Raw genomic sequence first — 12,102 nt, 5'->3', positions numbered from 1 at the left:
CTTTCTGCAAATTGTCACGTTCTCCGATAGATTCTATGTAAGTGATTTCTTGATTGATATGGCGGTTATCAGCTTTGTGTGTGGCTTGTGAAATTGAACTCACCTTTCCCAAATTTGTGGTTAGTCACAGTGACTTTTTAGGTTAACAAGTATTTACAGAGGGTCAGAAAGAATTGGACTTTTATTGTGCCTAAATAAATTGTCATTTGAAAACTGCATTTTGTATTTCCCTGGGTTGTTAGTAAGTTGTTGGAAAAGTTAGTTTGACGATTTGAAGCCTTTGCGTGTGATACATATGTAAAAGAATCCTCTTTTTTTTTTTTCTTTCGGCTTCTCCCATTAGGGGTCGCCACAGCGTGTCATATTTTTCCATCTAAGCCTAGCACGAGCTAGTGCATCCTCCTCTCTCATACTCACTGTCCTCATGTCCTCCCTCACAACATCCATCAAGCTTTTCTTTGGTCTTTCTGTCACTCTTTTGCCTGGCAGCTCCATTATCAGCACCCTTCTCCCAACATACTCACTCTGTCGCCTCTGAACATATCCAAACCATCGAAGTCTGCTCTCTCTAACCTTGTCTCCAAAACATCCAACTTTGGCTATCCCTCAAATGAGCTCTTTTCTAATCCTATCCAACCTGCTCACTCCGAGCGAGAACCTCAACATCTTCATTTTTGCTACCTCGAGTTCTGCTTCCTGTTGTTTCTTCAGAGCCAACGTCTCTAATCCGTACATCATGGCTGGCCTCACCACTGTTTCATAAACTTTGCCCTTCATCCTAGCAGAGACTCTTTTGTCTCATAGAACACCAGACACCTTCCACCACCAGTTTCATCCCACTTGTACCCGTTTTTTCACTTCCTTACCAGACTCCCCATTGCTCTGGATTGTTGACTCCAAGTATTTGAAGTCATCCCCCCTCGCTATCTCTTCTCCCTGGAGCTTCACTCTTCCTCCTCCGCCCCTCTCATTCACGCACATATATTCTGTTTTACTTCAGCTAAACTTAATTCCTCTCCTTTCCAGTGCGTACCTCCATCTTTGTAATTGTTCCTCTGCCTGCTCCCTACTTTTACTGCAGATCACAATATCATCTGCGAAAATCATGGTCCAAGGGGATTCCAGTCTAACCTCATCTGTCAGCCTATCCATTTCCACAGCAAACAAGAAGGGGCTCAGCGCTGATCCCTGATGCAGGCCCACCTCCACCTTAAATTCTTCTGTCACACCTACGGCACACCTCACAACTGTTCTGGTGCCCTCATACATGTCCTGTACTATTCTAACATATTTCTCCACCACACCAGACTTTCTCATGCAGTACCACAGTTCCTCTCTTGGTACTCTGTCATAGGCTTTCTCTTGGTCTACAAAGACACAATGTAGCGCCTTCTGACCTTCTCTGTACTTTTCCACGAGCATCCTCAAGGCAAATAATGCCTCTGTGGTACTCTTTCTAGGCATGAAAACATGCTGTTGCTCGCAGATACTTACTTCTGACCTGAGTCTAGCCTCCACTACTCTTTCCCATAACGTCATAGTGTGGCTCATCGTTTTTATTCCTTTGTAGTTTCTGCAGTTCTAAATATCGCCTTTGTTCTTAAAAATGGGGACTAGCACATTTTTCCTCCATTTTTCAGGCATCTTTTCGCCCGCTAGTATTCTGTTGATCAAAAGTTGTTCAAAAACTCCACAGCCACCTCTCCAGATTGCTTCTATAATCTTCTATAAACCAACTGTCCTTCCATTTTTCATTCTGTTCACTGCCTTTCTAACTTCTCCCTTACTGATCATTGCCACTTCACGGTCATTCGCGCTTGCCTCTTCTACTCTTAAGTACTCTTTCCATCTACTTAGCACACTATTGACACCAGTCAACATATTTCCATTGCTGTCCTTAATGACCTTGACTTGCTGCACATCCTTCCTGTCTCTATCCCTCTGTCTGGCCAACCTGTAGAGATCCTTTTCTCCTTCTTCCGTATCTAACCGGGTGTACATGTCGTCATATGCCTCTTGTTTAGCCTTCGCCACCTCTACCTTTGCCCTACAACGCATCTCAATGTATTCTTTTCGCCAGTCCTCAGTCCTCTCCATGTCCCACTTCTCCACTAATCTCTTTCCTTGGATGACTTCCTGTATTTTGGGGTTCCACCACCAAGTCTCCTCCTCTTTCCTACCAGAAGACACCCCAAGTACTTTCCTGCCTGCCTCTCTGAATACCTTAGCAGTAGTATTCCAGTCTTCTGGGAGCTCTTCCTGTCCATCGAGAAGCGGTCTCACCTCTTTGCGAAAGGTCACACAACATTCTTCCTTTCTCAACTTCCACCACATGGTTCTCTGCTCTACCTTTGTTTTCTTAATCTTCCTACCCACCACCAGAGTCATCCTACACACCACCATCCTATGCTGTCGAGCTACACTCTCCCCCACCACTACCTTCCAATCAGTAACCTCCTTCAGATTACACCATCTCGACAAAATATAATACACCTGTTAGCTTCTACCTCTGTCCTTGTAGGTCACTCTGTGTACTTGTCTCTTCTGGAAATAAATGTTCACCACTGCCAATTCCATCCTTTTTGGGAAGTCAATCTGCCCCTCAAAGTTCCTTTGCTGAATGCCATACTTATCCATCGCTTCTTCATTGCCCCTGTTTCCTTCGCCAACATGTCCACTGAAATATGCACCAATCCCAACTCTCTCTTTGTCTGGGATGCTCAGGACTACTTCGTCTAGTTCCTTCCAGAATTTCTCTTTCAACTCGAGGTCACATCGTACCTGTGGGGCATAGCCGGCAATCACATTATACATAATACCCTCAATTTCAAATTTCATCTTCATCACTCATTCTGATACTCTTTTCACCTCCAAGACATTCTTAGCCAGCTCTTCTTTTAAAATAACCCCTACTCCATTTCTCTTCCCATCTACTCCATGATAAAATAATTTAAACACTGTATCTAAACTTCTAGCCTTACTCCCTTTCCACTTGCTCTCTTGGATGCACAATATATCAACCTTTCTCCTAATCATCATGTCAACCAACTCCTGAGCTTTTCCCGTCATAGTCCCAACATTCAAAGTCCCTACACACAGCTGTAGGGTTTGTGCGTTCCTCTTCTTCTTCTGACTAAGCCACTTTCCTCCTCTTTTTTATCTTTGACCTACATTATCTGAATTTTTACCTATGCCTTGCAGATTAACAGTTCATGGGGCAGACGTAGGAAGCCTGGGCCGCAACCTAACCGTTATGGAATTCGTGTGATGAACACTCATATATGTTTGCCGCAGTTTTACGCCGGATGCCCTTTGTGACTCAACTCTCTGCATTTATCCAGGCTTGGGACGGGCCGACAGCTTACATATGTGAAAGAATAAAATGAAAAATACAGAAATAGGAGGGGGGAGGGGTGATGAAACCTGAGTGGCCCCGCAGAAGAGTCAGGCGAATATACCACCAGTGAACACCATAAATGTTTTTCTTTTTTTCCTCCCCTTTTGCACGACAATTATCATGTGCAGAGTAAAACAATGGTTGGTGGTTAAATGGTTGTTTAAACCCTTCCATCCATCCATTTTCATAGCCGCTTATCCTCACAAGGGTTGTGGGGAGTGCTTGAGCCTATCCGAGCTGTAAATGGGCAGGAGGTGTGGTACACATTGAACTGTTTGCCAGCAAATCGCAGGGCACATGGTGAAAAACAGCCGCACTCACAATCGTACCTCAGGGCAATTTAGAGTGTCCCATTAATGTTGCATGTTTTTGGGATGTGGGAGGAAACCGGAGTGCCCGGAGGAAACCCACGCAGGCATGGGGAAAATATGCAAACTCCACACAGGTGGGTCCGGGATTGACCCAGGACCTTAGAACAGTGAGCCAACGCTTTACCAGCTGCTCCACCGTGCCCCCAGGTTGTCTAAACCATTTAATTGAATTCTTACTTGCACGCTTCCCTTCACAGCCGTTAAGATGAATAAAAAAGAATTGCTAAATAAGGTAAAATAATTGTTTAACAATGTATAAGACTACAAACAAACATCAAAAAAGGACATTGTGAACCTGAGTTGGGCCGCATTTGAGTGAATTTGGAAGATATCAGTCGGTATATATTTTAAGTTTGTTTGCAGTAATTTAAGAGTTGATGTGTTGATGTTGATTCACGAGTCAAATGTCTTTTGGGAAAGAAGATGTTTGAGACTAGCAGTTCTTGATTTGTCACTGGTCCACCAGTCGACTCCTGCCTCAGTTTAGCTGGAGGTGCCGAGAACTAAGTGGAGGCTGAGATAGTAAGGAGGTCTTTCTGGTGTTTGTCCATCTCGTTGGAATAACCTCCCCCTGAAACTTAAGGAATCTCCCTCATTGTCCATTTTCAAAAGTTGTCCTGAAACTGAAACCTTTTTATTCTTTACCTTTCAACTTAGCATGAGACTGCAGTTTTATTTTTAATGTTGCTATTTATTTAGGTTTGTCCCATGTCCCATTAAATCTTTTTCTATATTTGAGTTTTACTAATGTACAGCATGTTGTATGGAGCTGTGGCTGTTTTTAAAGTGCTCTACAAATAAAGTTGAGTTGAATAACACGCCTTCAGTGCGTAGATGAAGTCTTGTGGTTGCGTACTGTCCCTGCCTGTTGATGTTGCAGCTCCTCTTGATGAACTTGCTGGTCTAAATGTCCTGTTGCGAGGAGAAGGATGTACAAAAGTTGTACTGTGCAATTTTTTATCACACACTGACATATTCCACTATACCTCAATAGAGGTAGCTCAGGATTTTGATCAACACACCCACCATTCTCAGTTTTCTCCGAATGTACAGTCTGTCTACAATGTGTTCTTTTTGACGGGATTGTGTGTTATAAATTCAGGTAGGATCGTCAGAGATGTGTATTCTATGGAATCCTAATGTTTTTATCCTCTCCATGTCTGCCTCTCATTTTCCCATGTGAGCAATTGTGTGCTGTACCCTTTATTTTTTTCATGGGTCAATAATGATCTCCCAGGTTTGATCTTTATACAGACACTGTAGATTACAGTATCAACTTAACACCAGGCCACAACACAAGTCCCTCGACTTCTACTGCAACCTGTCTGGTGATCAGTCCTATGACTGTGGTGCCATCTGCAAATTTATAAAACTGACTTTTCAAGATGAGTAATACTAATTTACCAATACAGTATTGTATATTATTGTGTTTGTTGTTTACAGCCATGCTAACTACCACAACATGGTCAATCATAAATCAACACAACATGCTCAATCATAAATCTTCCCAGCTTTAAAAAAAACAAAAAAACATTGCATCCTTTTATCAAAATATTACAAAGAATCCCTACATACCCTATTTCCTGTCTTGCTGAAATTAGCCTGTATTAAGAGACCAGCCATGTCTTTTACAAGTGATTGACTATGTATTCATGGTCCATGGTAAGTCCATAATAACAAGGGGGTAATTGGGCTGATGTAATGGGGTTGCTATGAGAGCGTCACTGATATTAAAAAAAATTATGATCCTTTGATACTGCAATATTATATTTTGTTTATTTATCATGTTACATATATTGCATACTGTAGTATTGCACATACCACCCACCCCTGTTCCAGAGGACATGAGCCACTTGAACTACAGTGGGATAACTATATTTTGTGATTTAAACTTTTATGGCTACAATATTTCAAGTCTTGGTGATTAACATCTTTGTGATTTATACAGCATTGATTACTTCTATATTATATACAGTATCTTAAATGTTCGTAATATATTCTCATATTATGTCATATCACATTGACTTATAGTAGCAAGCAGATTCACAAACCCACAAGCTAAAGAACTATTTACTTTCCAAGTTTTCTATCAATCTTTTAATATCAATCTCTGGGATGTTTTTGCATGAGGCGAAGCCTGGACTGATGGGTGCCGCCATCATGGGAATGGGAGTTTCCCCAATATTGCATTGTTGAATTAGGAAAAGTAGGCAATAATGGATTTTGCCTTGTGTGTCAAATTTGGAGTTAATCCTTGAAATATACCAGTATTCATCTGAAAGATATAATTTTTCTCCATTCATTTCTGCAATTAGAAATTACAATTCGCAGATGCTCATGTCCAAACAAATTCTCTGCCGCTTTGTTTTTTGTTTTTTGTTTTTTTTTGGGGGGGGGACTACACTTAGCATACCACTTTCACACTTAGAGTTCTCTGGTTTGAAATAGATGATGGGTTGATAAATACTGCCCTTGATTCATAGATCTGACACTAGATCATTTAGTGTTCGCTTATAATCAAATAAACCATGACTTTTTCACATTTGTCCTGACAGTTTTACATTCAACCCAAAGGAAGGTATTGATAATCCAGGTCTGGTAGTTACTGACGATTTTGGTAAGTTTTCATGCAGAAGTCATTTAATGGTGCATCACTATGCACACTGCTGAGACTAAAATGTTTCAATAAACCTGTGTCCAAAATCAGACCGAAATCCTCTGCCCATACTCTACCAGTTGAGGCGTGTAGAGGGCCAGAATTTTGGTTTCTACTTGCAGAACACCACAGATAAGCAAGGCTTAGAGATCAAAGATATAGACCCATGGAGCCCAGCTGAGCGCAGTGGTCTGACAGAGGGTGACAAAGTCCTGGAGGTCAATGATGAATATGTGGTCAACATGGACTTCTTTAAGGTTAGTCTTCAGAATTCAACAGAGCCACAACATATCTATTCATTTGATTTTGTGCAGAGTAAAAAGACCCAATAGGTATCGATTTAGTTTGGTGTAACTGGTTATGGGTAGCCAAATTAGAAGTCACTAACCTCTTTACATTATTAAGCTATACAGCGCTTAGATTTCTTGCAGCCAGTCAATGTTTGCTAGATAATGTAAGGTGGCTGTCTTTGGGAGACAGACATTTTTTTATAAGTTGTCATACAATGTATGATAGTACTGGATTTTACATGAAAATGCATCATTTTCTGCGTCAAAAAAAAACAATTATACTTCATTAAATTCTTTCAAAATTACAATTTCACTTTCAGCACAATATGAGGATTATATGATGGACTTGCAATATGAATTTCTTGTGGCACCAGCAGTCTTGCCAATAAAAATGACAGCATCCTTATAACATCAACAAATATTTTAAATTTTTCCTTTCATTTTGCTCAATTCACAGCTACAGTATGCTCTGGTCACAAAAACTTAACATAGCCCACTTTACTATTGACAAAAAACAACTCAACATGGAAATGCCTCTGGAAAAAAATATTTACAGTGAAGAAAATAAGTATTTGAACACCCTGCTATATTTCAAGTTCTCCCACTCCAAATCATGAAGGGGTCTGAAATTTTCATCGGAGGTGCATGTCCATTGTGAGAGAAATAATCCAGAAATCACAATGTATGATTTTTTTTTTTTAAACAATTTATTTGTGTGATACAGCTGCAAACAAATATTTTAACACCTGAGAAAACCAATGTTAATATTTGGTATAGCAGCGTTTGTTTGCAATTACAGAGATGAAACGTTTCCTGTAGTTGTTCACCAGGTTTGCACACACTGTAGGAGGGATTTTGCCCCACTCCTCCACACAGACAGGTTTCTGGGCTGTCCCTGAGAAACACAGAGTTTCAGCTCCCTCCAAAGATTTTCTATTGGGTTTATGTTTGGAGACTTGCTAGGCCAAACCAGAACCTTGATATGCTTCTTATGGAGCCACGCCTTGGTTTTCCTGGCTGTGTGCGTCGGGGCATTGTCATGTTGAAAGACTCATCTTCAATGCCCTGACTGAGTGAAAGAGGTCGTTCCCCAAAATCTCACAATACATGGGCGCAGTCCAGTCGTCCTGGCCCATGTGCAGAAAAACACCCCCAAAGGATGGTGCTACCACCCCCGTGCTTCACAGTATGGGTGGTGTTCTTGGGATGGAACTCATCATTTGTCTTCCTCCAAACACGGTTAGTGGAATTATGACAAAAAAGTTCAATTTTGGTCTCATCTGACCACAAAACCTTCTCCCATGACTCCTCTGTATCATCCTAATTGTCATTGGCAAACTCAAAACGGGCCTTAAGATGTGGTGGTTTAAGCAGGGAAACCTTCCGTGCCAAGCATGATTTCAAACCATGATGTCTTAGTGTATTACCAACTGTCACCTTGGAAACGGTGGTCCCAGCTCTTTTCAGATCATTGACCAAGTCCTGTCGTGTAGTCCTGCCCTGATTCCTCACCTTTCTAAGGATCACGGCGACCCCATGAGGTGATATCTTGCATGGGGCTCCACTTTGATTGAGATTGACAGTCATGTTTAGCTTCTTCCATTTTCTAATGATTGCTCCAACAGTGGGCCTTTTTTCACCGAGCTGCTTGGCAATCTCTCCGGAGCCCTTTCCAGCTGTGTGGAGTTATACAATTTTGTCTCTGGTGTCTTTGGACAGCTCTTTGGTCTTGGCCATGTTACAAGTTTGAGTCTTACTGGTTGCACGGGGTGGGCAGGTGTCTTTATGCAGCTAACGACCTCACACAGGTCCATCTGATTCAGGATAATACATTGAGTGGAGGTGGACTTTTAAAGGCGGACTAATAGGTCTTTGAGGGTCAGAATCCTAGCCGATAGACAGTTGTTGAAATAGCAAACAGCTGTATCACACAAACAAATCATTAAGAAAATCATACATTGTCTTCTTCTTTTCCTTTCAGCTTGTCCCGTTAGAGGTCGCCACAGCGTGTCATCTTTTGCCCAAAAAAAACAAAATCGTACATTGTGATTTCTGGATTTTTCTATTTGGATTCTTTCTCACAGTGGACATGCACCTACAATAGAAATTTCAGACCCTTCCATGATTTCTAAGTGGGAGAACTTGCAATATAGGAGGGTATTCAAATACTAATTTTCTTCACTGTAATTAAATCAACAAAATGATGAGGGAGCTAATTTTTGACAATTTCTAATTATTTCCAAATTTTTTATGGAATTATAGAATCAGGCCATCTCGCCTGATTCCATCCATAATAATTAAACATTTTCCTGTTATTATCAATTTGCTTCGATAAGCAAATATAGGGCAAAGTAAATATTCACCCTGGAAGTCATCTATGTTATGGTAAATTATAACCCGTCATCCAACACACACGGAGCAGCCCAGAGTGTTATATACAGTAGTACCTTGAGATATGAGTTTAATTAATCCTGTGACTGAGCTCTTATCTCAAGTTGCTCTTATGTCAAAGTTGATTTCCCCATTGAAATTTATGTAAATGCCACTAATCCGCTCCAGCCACCAAAATGCCACCCTATTTTTTATTTTCCACATCTTTAAATAAGAAAAATTGTATTTTCAAATAATATGATTGGCTGGCAACCAGTTCGGGGTGTACACTGCCTCCTGCCCTTCCCCCGCATTGATAGATGGGATAGGCTTGAGCACTCCTGCGACCTTCGTGAGGGTAAGTGACTAAGAAAATAGATGGATGGGTATTTTTGAATAACAAATATTGCATCATATCATATAGAAACATAAAAAAAATCCAGTCACCCACATTTGACAAGCGCGTTCACGCCCGCGCGCCATCACACTCGCAAATCTGCAGAGTCGAGCACGAAAAATCCTGCGCGTAAAATTTGTTACAAGTAGAAAAATTATAAATTGAAAGATGTCTTATTTGTACAGTCTTGACATTAATTTACGAGAGGCCTCATATCTTAGAGCACTGGTTTGGTAAACCTGGGGTTGTGGGTTCGTATCCCACTGGGGCCTCCACTCCCTGAAAAGGGCTGCGTTAGGAAGGGCATCCGGCGTAAAAATTGTGCCAAACATATATGTGCGTTCATCTGAGATGACACACTGTGGCAACACCAAAAAAGGGACAAGGTGAAAGAAGAAAAAAATGACATAAATTTACGTGTTTATTTCATAAATGTTAACAAAACAAGCCTCCTCCTAAACAATCGGTATTCACCCGGAAACAGGAAATGTAAGTCAACTGTACTGAGCAAGTTTGTGTAAGTGATGCCAAAAGCATATGTTCAGAGCTTCTTCATGTACTGCTAGCGCATTTACATCGAAAGTCATCAACATATGAGCCATGTCAAAGGAAATTCAGCTACACAAGGGGTGCTCAATGTGTCCATGGCAAGGCAGTTTTGGTTGATCATGCAAAGCCGTGCCCAAAAAAAAAAAAAAAAAAAAAAAGACAGACTACCATCCACCTCGTCGCTTGGTTCAGGTGTGGCCAATACATCGAGCCAATGAGACTTTTTCTCAATGAGATTTTCACGAGATTGCCAGGCGGATTAGTGCAGCATCTGCAGTGATGCGGACTTTGTATCTCTACATCATGTGAAATCAGTAGGTAAGTCGAAAGGTGATGCTCTCAATTTACTGGTCGACCCTCACCTATGGTCACAAGCTGTGGGTCATGACAAAAGAATAAGATCCCAAATACAAGCGGCCGAAATAAGTTTCCTCCACAAGGTGTCTGGGCTCTCCCTTAGAGATAGGGTGAGAAGCTTGGATATCCGGGAGGGTCTCAGATTTGAGCCGCTACTCCTCTGCATTGAGAGGAGCCAGATAATGTGGCCGGGGCATCTGAATTAGATGCCTCCCAGGTGAGGTGTTCCGGGCACATTCCACCGGAAAGAGACCCCTGGGACAACCCAGGACACACTAGAAACACTGCATCTCGCAGCTGTCCTGGGAACGCGTCTGGGTCTCCCCAGAAGAGCTGGTTGAAGTGTGAAAAGCAAAATCTAGGCATCCCTGCTAAAGATACTGCCCCTGCATCCCAACCCGGATGAGTGGTAGAAGATAGCTGAATGGATGGAGAATTCCTCTTCTTTTCCTTTCGGCTTGTCCCGTTAGGGGTCGCCACAGCGTGTCATCTTTTGCCATCTTAGCCTATCTCCTGCATCTTCCTCTCTAACCCCAACTGCCCTCATGTCTTCCCTCACCACGTCCATAAACCTTCTCTTTGGTCTTCCTCTCGCTCTTTTGCCTGGGAGCTCCATCCTCAGCATCCTTCTACCAATATACTCACTCTCTCGCCTCTGAACATGTCCAAACCATCGAAGTCTGCTCTCTCGAATCTTGTCTCCAAAACATCCAACTTTGGCTGTCCCTCTAATGAGCTCATTTCTAATCCTATCCAACCTGGTCACTCCGAGCGAGAACCTCAACATCTTCATTTCTGCCACCTCCAGTTCTGCTTCCTGTTGTTTCTTCAGTGCCACCGTCTCTAATCATGGCCGGCCTCACCACTGTTTTGTAAACTTTGCCCTTCATCCTAGCAGACACTCTTCTGTCACATAACACACCAGACACCTTTCGCCAGCTGTTCCAACCTGCTTGGACCCGTTTCTTCACTTCCTGACCACACTCTCCATTGCTGTGTATTGTTGACCCCAAGTATTTGAAGTCATCCACCCTCGCTATCTCTTCTCCCTGTAGCCTCACTCTTCCCCCTCTACTTTTCTCATTCACGCACATATATTCTGTTTTACTTCGGCTAATCTTCATTCCTCTCCTTTCCAGTGCATGTCTCCATCTTTCCAATTGTTCCTCTGCATGCTCCCTGCTTTCACTGCATAAGACAATATCATCTGCGAACATCATGGTCCAAGGGGATTCCAGTCTAACCTCATCTGTCAGCCTATCCATTACCACTGCAAACAGGAAGGGGCTCAGAGCTGATCCCTGATGCAGTCCCACCTCCACCTTAAATTCCTCTGTCACACCTAAGGCACACCTCACCATTGTTCTGCTGCCATCATACATGTCCTGTACTATTTTAACATACTTCTCTGCCACACCAGACTTACGCATGCAGTACCACAGTTCCTCTCTTGGTACTCTGTCATAGGCTTTCTCTAGATCCACAAAGACACAATGTAGCTCCTTCTGACCTTCTCTGTACTTTTCCACGAGCATCCTCAAGGCAAATAATGCATCTGTGGTACTCTTTCTAGGCATGAAACCCTACTGTTGCTCGCAGATACTTACTTCTGTCCTGAGTCTAGCCTCCACTACTCTTTCCCATAACTTCATTGTGTGGCTCATCAACTTTATTCCTCTATAGTTCCCACAGCTCTGAACATCCCTATATATAAT

General features: G+C 42.2%; 2 protein-coding genes across 8 annotated transcripts in view; one reads left to right on the top strand and one right to left on the bottom strand.

Annotated features, from left to right (window-relative positions):
* nlk2 (nemo-like kinase, type 2) overlaps positions 1-12,102 on the bottom strand; it is a 209,689-nt gene that overhangs the window by 57,881 nt on the left and 139,706 nt on the right. The window lies entirely within an intron of this gene.
* LOC133504892 (Na(+)/H(+) exchange regulatory cofactor NHE-RF3-like) overlaps positions 1-12,102 on the top strand; it is a 33,206-nt gene that overhangs the window by 1,500 nt on the left and 19,604 nt on the right. For 3 of the 4 annotated variants that reach the window (XM_061827617.1, XM_061827618.1, XM_061827616.1), the window contains exons 3-4: positions 6,324-6,385; positions 6,476-6,681. In XM_061827617.1, coding sequence (XP_061683601.1) covers positions 6,324-6,385; positions 6,476-6,681 — 268 coding nt within the window. The remainder of the gene's footprint in view (positions 1-6,323; positions 6,386-6,475; positions 6,682-12,102) is intronic. The other variant, XM_061827619.1, reaches the window with a different exon arrangement.

The sequence above is a fragment of the Syngnathoides biaculeatus genome, chromosome 8 (genome assembly GCF_019802595.1).
Source record: "Syngnathoides biaculeatus isolate LvHL_M chromosome 8, ASM1980259v1, whole genome shotgun sequence".
NCBI classification, from domain to species: domain Eukaryota; kingdom Metazoa; phylum Chordata; class Actinopteri; order Syngnathiformes; family Syngnathidae; genus Syngnathoides; species Syngnathoides biaculeatus.
This window is presented reverse-complemented; position numbering and strand designations above follow the sequence as displayed.